Source organism: Rhea americana, unplaced genomic scaffold (assembly GCF_003343005.1).
Source record: "Rhea americana isolate MKP2758 unplaced genomic scaffold, rheAme1 scaffold_370, whole genome shotgun sequence".
Classification (NCBI taxonomy): Eukaryota; Metazoa; Chordata; class Aves; order Rheiformes; family Rheidae; genus Rhea; species Rhea americana.
Genome location: NW_028186502.1, coordinates 234,530 through 253,194, shown reverse-complemented (window position 1 = coordinate 253,194; position 18,665 = coordinate 234,530). Strand labels below are relative to the sequence as shown.

The window sequence follows — 18,665 nt, the reverse complement described above, 5'->3', positions numbered from 1 at the left end:
AAAAAAAAAAAAAAAAAAAAAAAAAAAAAAAAAAAAAAAAAAAACAAAAACAGGTAACAGGCAACTCCTGCTACACACAAGCACTCACTGTCCGGCAGCTGCGTGGGTCTCCCACCATACCTCTTCCCACCTCTGCTTTAAAGAAGGGACTACTAGCCACATGCCCAGAGAACAACAATTTAAGTAACAAACAAAGCAAAAAGCGTGATTTTCAGGCATCTCAAACCATCACTTTCCCAGCTATGTGAATACGAGTTTGTTAGGGTATCTCATGTACATGCCCCGCTGCCAGCGGCACATGCAGCAATACAGATGTTCCCGTTGTCACAGGCTCATCCCACCCCGCTGCAGGGCCGGCGGCGCGATCAGCAGYGCCGAGCCACATGCCTTCTCGATTAAGCTGCTCATTTCTGTGTAATAGCTTGGCAGCTCGTATACAGCAGGGCCCGGACACCAAACAGAACCTAAACAGGACAAGAGCTGAATGTGTAATAACCCAACCAAAYGGGAACAGCTGTCCTAATAGGTGGCAGACTCCAGAAGGCCACTGCAGAGCAATTATGAACCCAATGGACTCTAAAGCGATGGGAAGATGAGATATGGCTCCTTTATTAGGCATTCATCAGCCCTCATTTATTAGAGGAAAGATTCATCAGAATCGATAGGCAATAAACAGAAATTTAAATACAGACACCAGGGGTCCATTTACACACCTCCATCACCAAAAAAGCATACAATTAGGCAGCCACTGCTCCAGTTTCCAGCACATAGGCACACACTTGTGAACTCTTCTATGTTTTGGGGGTCTTTTACTAGCCCCAGAATTTTGTGATAATCAGTGTTAAAATAAACAGTTTGATCTAGCCCTCCTGAGGGTTCAGTTTTGGCCTTATTAATAATGGATGGGTAATAACTCCTCAAAAAAGAAAAAGAAAAATCAAGGGATATGCTGATAATTAGAAGTTCACGGTCTTGAAAGTGACCGTCTCGAAGCAAAGCCCTGTGGAATAAAGATATACACACTTCAGGTCTGGCTAGAGACTATCAGCATTTTTCAATTGCTAACTGTCATTCCTAAAGCCAAAAGCTTTAGCACCCCATACAACTCAGCAGTGAGCTGACAGCTATTATTTTAGGAGTCTCCATATGGACCCATTGCAGCATGCTGCAGCTCTAATTTAGGGCACACGCTGCCTTGGCATGGATGGTTACGTTTCCATCCCACAGGTTCATTAAACARTGGAGCGTTTTCTATCCAGCTTCGCAGCAGCACCGCACTGCAAGAGCTCTGAACCCTGCATGGCCCCCTTATTAAAACGCAGGTGGCTGCAGAAGAAATTATGAAAGCAAAAAAGCCCACTGCCTAAGAACATAAGCCTCAAAAGCATACTCAAGGGGTTAGTTTCTGTAGAGAGAAAAAACATGTACTCCACTTTTTGTTGCTGAGGGGTGCTAGCTTCACCGTGCCGGGAGCCTGCCTTCAGCAACCACACCAGGATAACGGGTACTCTTACARGAGGAGAGGGCCCTTCTTGCTCCAAAGATGTGGCTTGCACAGTCACAAGCGTCTCCCACCCCGAGTGCAAGATGTGCAAGAGAAGGGGCACTGCCGCCACACAGCGAGTGCTCTGTTTTCGGACAAAACCCGCTGCTCCACACACCTCACCCTCCAAGAGCAGCACCAGGGAGCACGCACGCAGCTGAGGAGGTATGCCTGCTGCAGTGCGGGACACCACCGAGAAGACCTTCGAGCACGCACCGTCCTCAGAGCCTGGGAGCCATTCTGCCATGTGTGTTCACACGCAAGGCAGAGATGCAGTGTGCAGATGCAAGGACYGCTCTGAAAGCGGTGGATACCTCCCAGCTGGAAGTGCCCCTGGACAGGCGCACTTCAGGCATCCTACAGTGAGCAAGGGGGTCAGCAAAGGACAAACATTGCTGCCAGYTGGTTTCAAGAAGGGATTCTCCTCCAAGGAGGGTGATGGCTACTCAGGCAACCAGACATCTCTGAGGAAGCAGAGGATCCCTCATCAGCAGCACTGTAAAATCCAGTCAGACATCTGAGCAGACATGTGGCACATCGCTGCCCTTGGGAGCGGCGCTGAGCAGCAAGCAGTTCAGCCCTGCRCAGAACCTGCTAGCCTGAGGAGAACAGAGGCGCAGGCAGAGCTGGGCAGGACCAGTCACATCAGGACCTCTGTCACTCACCCATCTGCATTTTTCTCATCAGGAGATTCTGTATCTGCACCCAAGCTTGCTCTGCTTCTGCAGAAGTCCATCTGGCCCAGCAGGAAGACTGCCTCCAGACTCAAAGKTATGAGGACCGTGCCCATAAGCAGGAGGCTATGAGATGCCATGGGGAACACGTTCTGCACCTGCTGCCAACCAACCAGTTAGCRTGTTTGCTGGCTCCATGGAAGCCACATGCGGAAAGGAGCACAGTTCTCCATGCCCTCTCCCCCGATGCTTTTTTCACTAACCATCAACACCACCATCTCAGGTTTTCCAGGCATTCCAGTGCTTGGTCAAGGAGGGTAAAACCATCTCCCACCTCACAACCCTTTGCTTYCCCCTTCAGAAGTTACCAGATCAACCACATTATTTTGAACCATCTCTAAATGCTGACATACCACTAGTTATTCACATGATTTTCCTCTTGCTTTTTAAAGAAGTATTTTTGTTTCACTCTGACATGGTGGAAGAAAAATTACACCCAATCAGCCTGTGATAAGGGAGGAACTTGCAGCAGAACTGTACAGTTTGAAGCACACAGCAACCAAGGCACCAGATTCAGGAATAAGATAAGTTGGTATACCCCAGAGCTAGGAAGTGGCCCCCAATTGCTGCCAGACATAGCGTGTTCGCAGGGTTACAGCAACGTGCAGAGGGTGAACGGAGGGATGCATTACCAATCAAGTTTGGAGAAAGGAGTACTCCATTCAAATCTTTACGGTCTGAGACCTGGAAAAGGTCCAGAAAAGGGGAAAAAAAGTAATCAAAGATATGAAATAGCACATGGGGAATTACCGAGTGGGCAGAACCCTTCAACATGAAGGAAGGAAAACTTAGGGAGTCCAAGATAAAGCCTACAAAACCATGCCTACTGGGAAGGGGGCAATGAGGATTGGTAGCTTACTGTCTCTTCCAATACAAGAGCTAGAGGCCATCAAATGAAGCTAGTGACAGCAAGGCCCAAAAGCAGAAGATGGCAACTGCTCAGCCTACGAGACACCCAGAGCGCTCCTTGTTTATGCAAGTCTGTGCAGACTTCAGGTAAGGTTGGTAGCACAGTTAAATGATGAGTAGCCTCAAGACACCAAAACTCAAGCTATGTTGTATAAAGTTCATTTTGCTGGCTTTAAAGTAAAGTATCTGAAAGGCAATTCATAGGTAACTATTGGATTCAGTATTCCTTACAAGAATTGCAGCCTTATAATTTCTGCAATTAGAAAGGGAGTTCTTCTACAGTGATCTAAAATAGAAGTTTTTGTCATAAATTACTAGCTTTCACTCCCTTCATACCTGAGCTTAAACTGAAACTTAAATGGAAATTTACAGGAGAACTAGAAAGTGAGTCAGTCTGCCCTTCGCAGCAGTTCACTTATTCTCATCCTCTTGGACTCAGTTAATAGTAACACTAGAGAAAATAAGTTTCTTCAAAGTTTCCAAAGCCCAGAACTGGGGGAGTTAGTTTTGAAAAGAAACTTGTCTGTATCTTTGAACCATCAGCAACACCTGCAGGAGGAGTCGGCGGCCAGGGACGCTTTGCTCTGGTTTCTGTTCCTGCTCAGTCACCGCTCCAGGAGGCAGGGCTATCCTCCAGCTCTGCCCCACGCTGCTCAAGATGTACTTTCCCCTCTAATGTCAAGGGGGGATAGTCAGCACGTTATGTCACACAGCTATTTTCCCGTTCTTCCTACCCACACAAGGGAATGATTCCCATACCAGCCTGGGGAAATGGCTAAGACAGATCTAATATATAAATATCTTGCCTAGTAATCTTGTTATGTGGGCCAAATTGTAGCCCTGCTGAAGGTAAAACGAACTTTGTCTTCTAAAGTCTGCCACACTGTGAGACAAAATGGCTGGAGATTTAACTTGCATTTGGGACGGGAATTGCAACCACTTTCAGCTAAGCTTTAGCAGATATTCAAGGGGCTGGGGGAGTGATATAGATTAGAAAGATCCCTTCAGAAAGTTTCCCAAGCAAGGTGAAGAGTTTGTCAYGAGAAAAGCCAGCCTCAGGCTCTTGGAAGCCCATCCTAGCAGAGTCCTCAGACGCGCCTGCCACCCCTCTGCCGAGTCCTGCTGAGGAGCGGGCAACACCGTGCTGCAGAGGCAGCCAGTTCTGTCCTACAACCACCCGTTCTCATGTAAACCGCTGGTGACAGAGCAACGGCCTTCAGCTACCGAACGTGTGAGAGTCCAGCGGCTGTCCTCATCTGTTGGGCGATGCGGAAAGCCTGGAGCAACACCCAGGCCAAGGTCAGTTACAGAGGCGCTCTCTCTTTCTGTGCTGGTGGTGCTCAGCATCAGCTTGGGCAAGTTGACAACAGAAGCTGAAACATTCTCCAAACTTTTGTTTCTAAGTGACTTATTTTCAAGCACCAGCAGAACTCAGATTCAGARAACGTGCTGCAAAGCCTCCCATGCAAATACATGTCTGAGCATTCAGCTCAACAAAGGGACTGCTACTAGACAAAAAAAAATTCCTTTTAGATACCTACTAAGGGAGAATTTAATTCTGCTGCAATGTTAAGAAAAGCAAACCATTTCTCACACAGTATTTGATGACAGTTCTTGTCCACAACCAGCAGACAAGTGTTCTCTTCTGTTACAGCAGGGTTAGAAAAGCAAAACATGAAAGAACTCAAACTCTAAACTGTTTGGCTTTAAGACAGATATTCATATAGTTCAGGTAAGGAAGAAATTTGAACTGTACAGTYTGAAGTTACTTTAGAAAGATTAAATGTCTACAAGGATTTAGTACTCAACACAAATGCAAATCACCATAATGGTTTCCCAAGCAAATGAGCTATTGTTACATTTTTTCCAGTCCAGCAGCATCTTACTCTGAAGATCTAATAGCAGCCCTACTGAGCAGCTGCTAATTAAAGCCTTCCCTCTTGCCAAAACCTCAGATTCAGAGTTTCTAAATGACCCAATAAGTGAGACTTTTTCCACCTCAAAGCCCTAGGAGACACTAGGTCACTGAAGACATGCTTTTACCTCTGCACATGGCTGTAGATTTGCCCATGCTCTACCCAGTGATGGTGTCCAGGTGGCCAGGACACAGAGGTAACAGGGACCAACACCCTTGGTACCTCCCACTGCAGCCCTTCGCTATGTGACACAAAAGTGGAAGTTCAAAGACACCTCTCTAACAGTATCCCACCATCTTCAGCTTTCCCCAAATGCCCTGAGGAGGTCATGGACAGAGCAGACACCTCTTCCCAGTGCAGGGCTGCCTGCTCCCCGCACAGCCCATCCCTCCRCCTAGACTTCGCAGCAGGTCCGAGGCACTTCTGCACCAGCCTGCTCCCCCAGCCCTACACAGGGTGCCCTCGGAAATGGTGCCCAGCCAACCGCACCCCAGCACATCCCACCCAGGCACTGCCAGCACGTCCGCCCTCACTCCCTTAGGGTGCCCTCCAACCCTTCTCCGCAGAGGGCCAGGGTGCCACCTCACTCATCCACCCTGAGAAGAGTGACCAATTCCCCAGCCCTCTGCATCGCCTCCAGGCCACTGCTGGCCCTAAAGCAGAGTCACCCGGTCAGCAAGCCCCTTCCTTCCTCAAAGGGCAGRGGAAGCCAACGACACAGTCCCTTCCTGCCAGGTTCTCCATTTCTGCTTTCCTTTTGCCAGCTGCCCTTACACTCACAGCCATCAGGGTCAGTCCTCAAGGCACCTGCTCCCCAGGCTGACGTGCATCCTTCAGCTTACCCTACTGCACGGTGACAAGGAGCAGCACCAGGGGACTGGAAAGACTTGGAAGATGAGATGCAGCCACAGCAAACTTGACAGCAAGATGCCCAAAAGCAAGAACTTTACTTATTCCAGCAGAAGTGCTCTCCTTCCACTAAACAGTCCCTTGAGGATGTTGGAGCTGTGGCAGGAAACCAGCTTTCTCTGTGACTCAAGGTCACATCCCCAGGTTGCATTTTATCTAAAGGAGATAACATGATGGTAGAAGACTTCTGGGACAAAGAAGTGCCAACCTGTAGTGGATGGCTCACAGGAGGAGCTGCCAGGCCACAGAGGTGGACACTGATGTCTGAGGCAGGGAAAGCGCCCAGAAACTACCCTCAAAGTGAGCTCAGCTGCCATGAGCATCACTGCTTTACTCACAAGAATAACTTACTACTGTTAGAGACCTAGAAGCCTTGTTTCCAGAAGACTTTGGCTCTAAGGCCAAGGCTAACAAATAAAACAAAATTGGAAGTTAATAGACTGAACTATTGGAGATGGCATTTAGACACATGACCACACAAACATGAATTAGATCTGTTTTACACCAATTTCTAGAGAAGAAGCAGAAAAGCAGCAGAAACTTCTGTGGTACATTGTGAGGGAAAACCTGAGGATGATCTGGTCCTTTACACCCCTCGCACAGCGTTGTCTCCTCTTATGAGCTCTACGATCCTCAAAAAACCTCTCCACTTCCAATTACAGCTATCACAGGAGAGACCACTTAGCTTTGACCAGCCCAGAAAAAGCCAGTTATTCCATCAAACTCTTCAGAAACTAACCGAACATAGAGCTGTTGATAATCTTTCTCTTAAAAGCTGTTTTCGCGAAGAAGCCCATGCAAAGGTTGAAGCAGGCGAGGATAAAATTAAGCTTGTAACAAAGTTAATCTCAATAATGACGACACAGCAAAGGTTGTTCCACAGTAAAAACGGCTTCTGGAGCTCGACACCAGTCTATAAATAACAGTTCGGAGGATTATTTCAAGCTGTGCATAAATCTTCCATCAGTACGAGAAAGGGGACAATACGCTGGCTTAGCCTGAAGGCACCAGAGGGACAGCGACCGCCGGAGAGGCGGCGGCAGCGGCTCAGGCACCGCACCCCCGGACCCGAGGCTTCGCCGGGACCACGCCGCCCGTCCCGAAAGCGCGCTGGCGCGACTGCAGCTGCGCTCTCTGGTTTCTGGTGGGAAAGACACGTGCATCTCTCCCAGGAGAGTCCGGGGACGCAGGTTGTGCCATTTTGATTGCTCTGTTTATCCTTCTCGTCTTGGCCAGGTTAATGGCAAGAGCATTTCTAAATCTTTGCTCCCAAACCAAGGTGTAGTATTTAGTGTGATGGATGCAAAGAAAAAAAAGAACTAAAAAAAAAAAAAAATCCCTCTGCCTCTTCAGGGTAAGCACGACATTAACGGCCTGGATAAGCACCATCATTTTGCTTACAAGGCTAGTGTAACGGTCCCTGCCAAGTAAAACACCCAGACGTAACGATCTCTGAATCAGCCTCTCTCCAAACCACTGCACTCGTAAAGGCAACAGATCTTGAGACGTGGAAAATAATGACTTTGCACTGCGTCAGGAGCTAATCCACTCAGTGATGCAAATTAAATTCGTGGGCCACTTCCCCCTCACTCCAGCTTCTTTCTGATATTATAAAACAACGTTAGTACCGACTCCCCTGACTTCATAGCTTTGTCATCGAACAAAGTTACATTAAGCCATTCACAACACCAGGAAGACTTTCACTTCTCTTCACAACCTCTCTTTTTCACTCTTCTATAATTGGAAATCATGAAAATGCATTTGCTCATGTGCAAAGCTGATCAACTATTAAATGTGCTTGCTGTTCAGGCCATCAGAATAAAGGTATTTAGCTGTTCCCTCTAAAGGTGAAACTATCACTGTGACACCACTTCACATGGCAACACGAGCTGACAAGGAATCCACCAGCATGATCAGCTAAAACACACCAACATCATGGATGAGGAGGAAGAGGAGTGTTTGAAGGCTGTGATCGAGGTGCTAGAATCCTTATTAGCCTATTGCTGACTACGTACCAAATTTAGGCACATCATATCAAGAGTCAGGACTATGGAAAGCCAAGRATTTTAGATACGATGCCCAAGCGATAGCAAACAGCTAGTTGCTTGGGACAGCTCTACTTCCATTCCCCTCAAGGGAGCACACGCGCTTGCCTGAACTCACCTTGTGATCTCTGCCCACATCTCGGGTGAGCCCTGCTCCAGCCCAGCTGCTCCCACCACTTACCTGCAGAGCCCCTRGTTTCCCCCTGCTTTGCTATTTACCCCAGCACCCCAGAATTCACCTCTTGAGCGAATCCTGCTTGGAGTTAGTACAATTTTCTTGCTGAGAAGATTTTTTTGAAGACTTGGCACTTCCACCCAAACAGAAAAGTTCAAACAGTCACTCTGGAAAAGTGCRGATTTAACTGGATGCACAAGGGTCAACACAACTGGAAGCGTGCTGTAATGCACTATTAACGAGTCCAGTAACTTGCACGCACTATAGCTTATTACTGTTGGGTCTTTTGGTAGCACTCCTTGTACAGCTAGGATTAGCAGTGAGTATATTCTGCTTGTAGTATTTAAACAAGATGCATAAATCTGGCACAAAAGCAAGATTTAAGAATGGAAGCAAATTATTTAAAATGAAAATATGTAGCTCACATGCATTAGATACTCAAYGCTTGATGCACCTCAGCTGTGGCAGGAAGAATTTAGCCATGGTGGCACATGTGCTCGCAGAAATTAAATTCCAAAAAGGAGAGGTTAATAAGGTTACAAGTGTTCACCCCAGAACACTCGTTAGAGCTGCTTTTTCTACATGATGGGAGAAGCAGGGCAGCTATAAGCAGCTGAGGAAGTCAGCCCAAATCCCTCAAAAGCAAACAGTCTGAGCAGAGCCACAACTACGCCTCAGGTCAACTGTGAGCCACARAACTGGCCAGATAACATACGCGGTTTCTGACTGTGCATGCCATCCACATCAGCTTGCGAGTAACCCTCTCTCAGCTAACATATGCCAGCAGATATACTGTGCAGGCAGCTGAAGTATGCAGGAGCAGCAGCAAGGAAAGAATCATGTCTTAGTTAATAGCATTTATCAACACTTAACAGGRGAGCAACTATTGTTATACTCCAGGTCTGCCAAGCTTTGGAAAGCTACCAGAAAGAGGCACTTTGTAAAAAAGAACAGAAAGTAACCGGCTTCCATAGCACAAGGAAGAGTATCCTCTCCTCAGGAAGACCACGAGCCCTATTCCACTTTGCACCGAGCATTAAACTGCAGCTGAGGCAGCTGCAGGGGAACGGTCCTGAAGTGATTTATGCATTGCAGATCAGCATGCAGCCAACAGACAATACCCATCGCTGCCAGCAGATCCTAAGCTGAAGAATACTGGCAGCGTACGGCTTAATCTGCACAGTGGAGCTGCAAGAATACATCTGCCATGGCTTCACAAAATGCATTTCCTTTTAAAGAGAAACAGGACCCGTTGTTGGAAGCAATGGTGCAAGTTGAGTTACTGTAGGAAGTATGATTCCCYCCCCCAAACAAGGACTGGTCTTGCCTCCTCCCATATCTACTAACAGTTAAATAATCCTCAAAAGRAAAAGACGGACTACTGCTTTCAAGTTATCAGTTTATTTAATTATACAGAATTCAGGTGGCCTGCTTGTCAGGAGAACATTTTTGTTTATTTTATTTTTCCAGCGGAGGCTGGTCTAACAGCAGGACTAATAAACCACGCACAGCCTATACCGAGACAACCGAAAAGAGAGGATGGAGTTCCAACAAGAGTCACTAACCATGGAGAGGCCCCTCTGCTCGGGGCGGGCCCCACATCAGCCGCTGCAGCTGGAGCGCACACAGGCCTGCACCCCTCTCCAGTGCCAGGCATCCTGCTGCTCCTCTGAGAAAGCAAAGGGGTTTGCTCATTCTCCCCTTCTCCTGACGGGCACCCTGGGTTACAAACCTGCAGAAATATCTCTTAGGGGACAGAAGCTGTTTTGGGAGGCAATGGCATCTCACGGTGCGTGGCACTGACCCCCACCAGGACCCAAGCCAATAGCTGGCCTCAAAACAGGAGAAAGCTCCTTGGCTGGAGTCACCTCTCCAGCGATCTCAGTCACGTCCTGACCACTTGCACAACGCGGATCCTGCACGAGGAGCAAGCACYCGGGCTCCCAGCGCAGGCGAGCCAGCTTTGATCCAGCTCCCCCGATAGCTCTCGACAGGCACTGCTGGGAACTGCGGCAGTAGCTTGCTGCAGTCTAAGCTGCTTGCTGCCCATCAGGGCTCGGCTCCTTGGGACGAGACACGACGGAGTGGGCCGGCTAAGCCCCCCGGGGAGAGCCCCCCCCCCCGGCTGCTCCTCCGCGTGGTGCCTGGGGAGCCCGGGGGTGCGACGGCGAGCAGAGCACGGCTCGCCGGCCGGGAACGCTGCCTTCCCGGGCAGAGCTGCAGCCAGAGGAGCTACTCGTGGGAATTGCTTCTGTTGAATTCAAAGAACTTGGCTGCTGCAGAGCGCCGCACAACTGACGCTTTCTTCCTCCCCCCATCCCTTCCACAGCTTTTGTGGAAAACTGATTCCGCGCTGGTGGCTGCTCCAGCCCGGCAGGACGGGGCCGGCCGCATTCACGTCTCCCCAAAAGCACTTTCTGTCCTGGGTGCATCGACAACGGTCCCAGCAATGGGGAAATACTCCCTAACGTTAGCTCCACCGGGATCGAACAGCTTTGGGCAGATTTTCGTCTTCCTTCGTTGGGTCCTTGTTTGGAGGACAACGACATTTTCCGAATCCACCTTACATCTCTGCCGGTAATCTCGCCGCTCCCCCCCGCCTGCCGCCCAGCTGCTTTACCCAGGGGACTCCTACCCACACCGCAGCAATCCCCGGCTGGGCACATCGTGGGATGGGGAAAGCGGTCTCCAGCCGACACGCTCTTTCCTGCCTCCCCTGCAGCAAATCACTCCCACAGCTTGCAGGCAGGGGAGGCGGGAGGAGGAAGGCAGCCCACAGGTACCCCCCTTCCCAGCGGGAATGGTGAACCCTAAGGGACAGTCCTCATTTCTTACTGCACTTGTGCCTAGACACCCTAGGCCCATTCCTGTTTGGATACAACGTTTCAATGCAATACTCGAATTCTGGGGAGTCACTGCAAGGTTCCCACCCCGAGGAGCACAGTAGCTTTGGCTCCTGCAACAGTTTCCGCTAACATTCGAGGTGTGGGATTATGCCGACATGCAGGACGAACCAGTGATCTGCCTCACTTTGTTTATTGTAACGTCCTCTGCAGAATGTCACGGGTCTGCGGAGCACTTCATGCTCTCTCCCCACTCTTCCCTTTGCCTTGCAATCAGAGACAAGGAGCACACCAGCCATAGGCAACGTGAGGGATACTGGAGACTGCAACACGCAGGACAACACAAAACCATCACAGCGGAAACCTAAGGCAGCACCCAGGATCACTGTGCAAGCAGTCCGGCTTTTATGGCTATGTTTCTTGCCTTTAGGAGCAAGCCCTGTGCAAGTCTGCCTCATATTTGCAAACCTCGAACAAACCGAGGAACACACTGCCCAGAAGACCTACAGTTACGCCTCTCCTACAGAGAGCTTGTTACTCACCTTTTCTAAATGGCTCTAATTTATGGACTTTCAGAATAGTGATTCATGAAGTGAGACTAGAGGAATTAATCGCGCAGCACTTCAAACATCCTCCATTGCTGTTCTGCGTTGTCCTTCATGCTGGAGCCTTATCACACGCATAGAAAAGCTACCAGCCCACGGCCAGACTCTCGCAGGTCCAGAGCTCTGTTTATGTTAATGTGCAGCACTAATCCTCTGCACAGCTGGCTTTTGCAGGAAAAATCCACCCAAACATTTCTCCTGGGCAAAATCCCATCCCACCCACCATCGTATCCCTTCTTTTACCACACACATTCAAATCAGAACAGAAAACAGTGCTTTAACATTTCCCTTCTGATTGTACACTTTTTAAGTTCCAAGTAGTTCTGCCCTGAACTATATTAGGGGCACAGTTAGAAGTGAATTTCTTAGTCACGGTGATCATGCGACTTACTTGCTGATAAATCCAAAGGAGGACAGGATAGCATTGGTAACTGTTCCAAGCATTTTTACAGATTTGTTTTTTTTCATTTTCAAATGAACTTAAAGGAATGATGAGCTGTGCTGGCCAGTTAGGGGAAGGACAGCGACACACCAGACGGGCAAGTGGAACTCCTCTAGCCTGAGTTTCTAGATAAACCCCAGTAAGTTAACAGAATTCAGGCCAGATTTTAAGAGATCCAAACCCATCTCCTGTTTTGCACTAGAAACCAAATAGGCATGGGCTTGTTCTGTTTTGCAGCCCCAGCACCTTCCACCAGAGCCGAGACAGGCAAACGTGCAGCCACAAATCAGACTGCAAAGGCGAGGGCCAAGGTAGGCAGGACGAGATCTGCCGCGCAGAGGGTCGCGGAGCGCGAGCTGGGCAGCACGGTGCCCGCAGGGCGCTGGCACAGCCTCCAGCAGCCACCCCAGCTAGTTTAAAACACGATCCGAAGCCTTGTCACTCGCTGCGGTGCAGATGCACCCGCTCCTACTAGGACTACTAGGTGCAAAACCGCACGGAGAATACAAGCGTGACCATGTTCTAGCACGTGTTTGGAAGAGCGATCGCTCCGGGCCTGGCTACCGCAGCAGTCAGCTCTGGCTCTGGAGCAAGGATGCAGCCGCCGCCCCAGCCAGCCTGCCGTGCGCTCACGGCCGCCACCCGGGTGCCTGGCCCCCTTCACGCAGTGCCCTGAGCTGGAGAAGCAGGAACACAGGCTTACTGCTCGCGTAAGGATGCCCTGCACCCTTCCAGGAGCCCAGGGCGCAATAAGCATTTGTAGGATTGCATGCAACTTCCAACGGCYCTACTCTCAACCAGCGTACCTCCAGAAAAGCCTGTATCTCTGCTCAAAGGTCTCCTCGGGGACAGCCCCGGCACGAAATTTCCCTGGAAGGCTCAATAACTTGAGAATAATAATCACAGAGGCTCAGCCATTGGGACGGTTTAGAGTCTGCAAGGGAGCCACAAACGACAGGGAGCAGCGAGACTCGGCGCCCGCTGCCCCGCGGCGCGAGAGCCCCGCGCGGGGCCACCCAGAAACTCACTTCTCCCAGCTTCCTACTTCTGACAGCGGCCAGCAGCGCGTGCCAAGGGAAGGAAGCAGACCACTCAGTTATCGACGTCTAAGATCTTTTTAGCATGGCAGCTATCATAGGAGATAAGAAAAAAAAAAATCCACCAAGCTAAAGGGGAAGGGAAAGAGAAACCATTTCCACCAAGAAACTTAACTGGACTGTTCCACACTGTAAGGAGATACTAATAGCGCTCAACATATCAAGTGATCCCTGCTGAACCTGATAGCCACAGACCCCACACAGCAAAAGGCTGCTGCAATTTCAGATTTCCTTCCAGAACATACCTCCTTCCTCAGTTGCTTTTCTGAATTGCTAGGATTAGAGCAGGAAAGAGCAGCAGTCAGGAAAGAATCGCAGGGTACAGGCTTCAAAACCAGTTTTTGAAGGAAACTTTACCATTTGACCAAAACGTAGAGGGATACATCTTCCCGTTTTCCCCGTCAGCTCTCTTTTTATTCATAATTCAGCACAACCACAGGCCATCTGGTGCAGTGAGCAGGGGACCAGCCCGACTTCCCCTTTCTATTTCTACCTGCTCAAAAGCACTACCACTGGCAGCCAAAGATTCAGGTTCCTTGTGCCCAGAGGCTTCACCGCAAGAACACCGAGGATTGTATTACCACTGCAAGGCACACAAAAACTCTCCAAAATTATGTTTCCAATTTCTGCAGCATTACATAATTAGCATCATTTGTGTTGCAAAAGTAATTGCAGTAACATTTTTAATTAGTCTATTTGAACACTAACATTTCTCTAGTGTGCATAATATGTTGACACTAAATTACTGGGTTTGAGGCGACTCTGAATGATTGGAGTCTGTTTTGCTTTTGTTTCTCACTTGCTTAATACAGTCAATAAAGAGGCACATTGAAAGCCTGCATGGAGCTAATGGCGACAAACAAAACAACCCAGCATCAGCATGAGCTGCAACTGAAGAGACCAGAACTGCTACGGGTTTCACTTCCGCCTGGAGGGCAGCAGAGATGGGGGGAAGGAAGGGTGGGTTGTGAAGGCAGATAGCGAGAGAAACACTGGCTTAAAACCTAAGTCTGACTTTCTGCCTGACTTTCTCTAGCTGCTTAGTTTTTGTATCAAATGTTGAAATGAAAGCACAAAAGGAATGAGTACACTGGATTTGGAGAGGAGGAAAAAACTTGGAAAAGGAAAGTATATTTTTGTATGAGGTTTAGAAAGAAATGTTTGAAGAGTGTCTTTGCTTACCCAGTTGTAACTAGGGATAGGAGGTAAACATTTTTCCCAGAAAAGTTACTGCACAAGATCTAAGCATCTGGTATTAAATGATGCTTTTCTCTTCTTCTGTCCCCTAAGGAACCAAAATCATCTTTCCAAGATCTTTTCTAATCGCTCTGCACATGTGAAAACAGTAACAGATGCAAGTTATTTTTTGCTCTTCAGTGAGAATCACATTACATGGCTCCTCACCTCTAGGTGAGCATTTCTTCCCTGCTCCTCCCAAATTCCTAAAGTGAAAACGCAGCCCAGCAGCTCTGATGGCGATTCCAGGCTAAGTTAATTTGGTTCTCATGCATGCACCCTCATCACAAAACCTGTAATGCAACCAATACCTTGATCTGCAGCATCAGCAAGGTGACAAGAGCTGTATGGACAACAGGAGAAAGATATCCCGAGGATGGCACGTAGCAAATATTAGCGGAAAGGACAGGGAGAGCGCTCAGTGCCCAGAATCTGCACATTCGGAGAATGAGAGGCAAGAATGCCATTCTCTCGGGCTTTCAAACTAGTCTGTTCTCCTTTATCATTCTTAAAGCAACGCTTAGGAGAAACGAGACAGCGAAGCTGTAACTTAAAGGCCGCACCTCATCCTTCCACGACAGCCTGCTGATAACAAGATGCTTCTCTCCCTCTTCACATTCTCCCTGGCAAAGGTATCAGGCAGATGGACCTCAAAATGCGGGAAGGAGGAAGGGCAGAACACACAGATACCCCTTTCCCCGTGACGTGGGAGGCTGCATCCCAGCTTGCACACCTCTCCGTCACGCCAGGTCACGAGAACACGGCCAGAAAGCCCCATCCGCCTCGCCGGCTGACGCGCGGCCAGCGCACGTCAAGCTTCCTCCCCAGGCGAGTTCACGTTTCTGGCAGCTCCAGGCACATCCACAGCACTCCAGCGAAGTCCGAGTCTAACGCTGCTGCGCCTGACAGCGCATTGACGTTATATCTTCTGCAAGAACCTGCCCCGATCTTCAGGGCAGCATGTGCATAGACCTCTGGCTGCTCAGCAAAGCAGCGCTTTCTCCCTTTAACACAGTAGCCCAATAATTTTTAAGATTTATACAAAGAAAAGGAGACTAGCAGCAGTTAAGTGGCATTTGTGGTACCCCGTTAGTATTTCGAGCTACAAAGAGCCAGTTTCTCCAAACTTCCTGCCGAAAGTCACAAGTAATGAGATAATTAGATTGTTAATCAGTGAAAATGTCCTAGAAAGAAATCAGGGCACAAGTGAAAACCTACTTAAGCAAACATGGCARAAGAAATGAGCTCAGAAATAAGACAGGCATAGGTTTTAGCTGCATTTCCAGGCACCCCCTCTAAACAACAGAATAAAATAGTTAGGGAAGTTGTTAAAGTTGAATGGAATCTGTATGCAATAAAGGGAAAGTTAAAAGCTACAATAAAAGGCTTACTGTAAGCCACTGATAGTTGAAGAAACAGAACCTCTAAACAAAAGCTAGTCCTGAGGATTTTTCGTAGATATAATTTATTTATCAAATCAAATGCAACAGCAGTTGCATTACAACGCGCAGGGCACAACCTGAAYGTCTGATGTTTGACGCCAGCGGAGCCTCGTGAAATGGGATTCATGGACAGCAYGACCAGCCGCTGCAAAGGATCCCAGTTTAACAGCTTGATCAGCTTTGGGAGAAGGAGCGATGCCGTGCACAGCGCCAGGCCTGGCGCTCCTACTTCTTTCTCCTGCCGTAAGAGGAATGAAACCCCTCCTGGAGCTTTCCTTGGGTAGCTGTGATTTCAAAGCAGATGGCACGCAGTAGCGAGTTATAGCTCATGCTTGACTTTCTAACCTGGAAACATTCTGCACAGAGACACCGTGTGCCTGCCATCGTGGGATACCAACTGCAAGATGCTTTCGCGCTAATGAAGATCACACCCACAGTCTAAGTTACAGCAGTCTCACTATTAAGAGCGCTTGATGCCCAGAGATCTCAAAACCTCACAAAAGGGGACATATGTAAAAACCCACAAAAGCTCATTGATTTAGGAAAACATTCAAGGTAAAACTGGTCCATTCTACGTACTGCAGCCTGCAAAATTTCAGGATGCTACTGCAAGACAGAGTAATGTGCTTTTCATGCTTGTAATACCAGAATAACTTTGAAAGTGTTTCTTAAGGTAGAAATATATGTTACAGACTAGTTATATACCTTTGGAAATGTCACTGAGCACAGCATACTAACGGGAATCCTACTGGTGCTACTTCAGCCTCTTAAGGACTCCTACTCCAAGAAACCACAGGATAGGATTGCTGGGGAGAGGTCTCTACCTTTGGAGGGCAATTGCAGTGCATTAGCAAGTCGGAGACTGGAGTCCCATTTACTGACCTCACATGGAAGACTGATTTAATATTGGTTAGAAACATTTAAAGTTAAACCTTGAGGCATGTGCACAATTACAGGTTTGGACAATAATTCTTAATGGCTTGAAGAAAAACTTTAAAAGGCTCAAATTACCTGATATTGAGCACTATTGGCAGAACTGAGCAAAGCATCAGAAATCATACAGAAGGAGAGAACCCTGCTCAACCAGCAGATGATCTCAGCTAGCGTTTTCTAGTGCACTTCAAATTTCAGGGACGTGCTATTTGTATAAACGTGCCCGGCATGATGCTGCAAGTACCATAAGAAATTCAAGAAATGAATGGCTGTATAAACCCAGGAAGACCTGTAACAAGAGACCTAAGCTACACAAAGCTCTTGAGTAACAGGATTAAAATGCCCATGTACAAAACCCCAGCACCTGCAGCAGGTACTGGGGTAACCACAACCTTGAATAACACCGGTAGGACATGTTTTAGCCTTCATAACTGCTTTTTCTCTCCTTGCCATCAGCCAAGGCCTTTAGCTGAAGGTTTGGGATAGGTGGTTGGGATTTGCTTTTGGTATTTTAAGGTATATTCTTAAGGCAGGTGGCAAGTGCTATGGATGAGTAGCTGTATGATTCAGAGATGATTYGATTGGGCTGGATTTTTACTGCCTGTAAGAGCATCTGCAGGGATGCTCCTGAGAGCACCAAAGGCAAGAACTGGTCCCTCCTGGCGTCTCAGCACCGCCGCGTCTCGGCCGCGGTGACCACCCTCGTGCCCGCGCCTGCCCCAGATTCCAGGCGCAACGCGGGCAGAGCGAGCATCTAGAGACTTGGGTTCTCTGCGACACCGCACAGCTCGACTTCTGATTCTGTGCCACGCTATAATCCAATGGGGCTTGTTTTCTGGTTCAGATACAGATGAAGTCTGCCAAGACTAGCTGTTCTTGCGATATTACAGTCACACAGGAGTTTTATTCTCACGCAAAATGCCTCATCTTGAGATTTGGCTACCCGCCAAAACRAAACCTTGCCCCAAATACTCTTAAGGGCAGCATTTCAGTGCCAGCTACTACAGGTGTCAGCGCTGACAGTCTCGGGCCCAGACTTTAACCTGGCGCAGGTGAGGCCCACGCCCGCGGAGCTCCGCGCTCTCTGCAGGGTTGGGCCAGCAAAGAGTACTGAGCACCCAGCTGAGGTCAGGTTAGCTCATCTCAATTTCACGAGGGCACATCGCAAGTCCCTAAAAAGCCCTTGCAGAATAAAACCAAAGACTTCTGCTTGTAATARCCTAGAAGCTATTGCAACATATCTTCTTACAAAGCCTCACTTTTCCCCAGCAACACAACTAAGCCATTCAAGTTCTTCCAGGCTGCACACCACGCRGGCACCTACCCCGTTTGCCCTTAGAGCACGCGTTTTCATATTAAGTACATCTAAAATGATAAACTTCACTTTGCCTTTTTTGAGGCAAAGTCAAAGCCTTCACCACTTATCTCCAGTAACAAAACCAGACCAGCAATTAGCTTAAAAGCACCGACCCAYTGCTTAGTCGGTTACAAAAATGACTAAGCTGCTTCCCTGGTTTGAGCACGGCGATTCCCGTGCGGATGCTGCCCGGACTCCTCTCCCTCGGCCGCAGCAGCGCCGCTCCCCCGCGGCCCCTTCTACGCCGGCCACGGGGTGGGGGTGCGGGCTCCGAGGAGGCGGCGGACGGACGCTGGCCCCCGACCCTGGAGGGACCCAGAGAGTGTCCGGAGAGGGCTGCGGTCCCAACCCAGCGGGAAGCCCCCCCGGCCCCCGCGGCGCAGCACTCACCTTGACACTGGAAGCCCTGCTTCCCGAAGCCCCTGCGGAGAGAGAGGCACCGCGTGAGCATCCCTGCCACCGGCACCGCCGCCGGACCC

General features: G+C 48.9%; 1 protein-coding gene across 1 annotated transcript in view; it reads right to left on the bottom strand.

The window, feature by feature from the left end:
• The window catches only part of PRKCB (protein kinase C beta), a 112,581-nt gene that overhangs the window by 93,241 nt on the left and 675 nt on the right, over positions 1 to 18,665 (bottom strand). Inside the window, exon 2 of the mRNA XM_085312929.1 lies at positions 18,577 to 18,608. Within this exon, the coding sequence (XP_085169055.1) occupies positions 18,577 to 18,608 (32 nt within the window). The remainder of the gene's footprint in view (positions 1 to 18,576; positions 18,609 to 18,665) is intronic.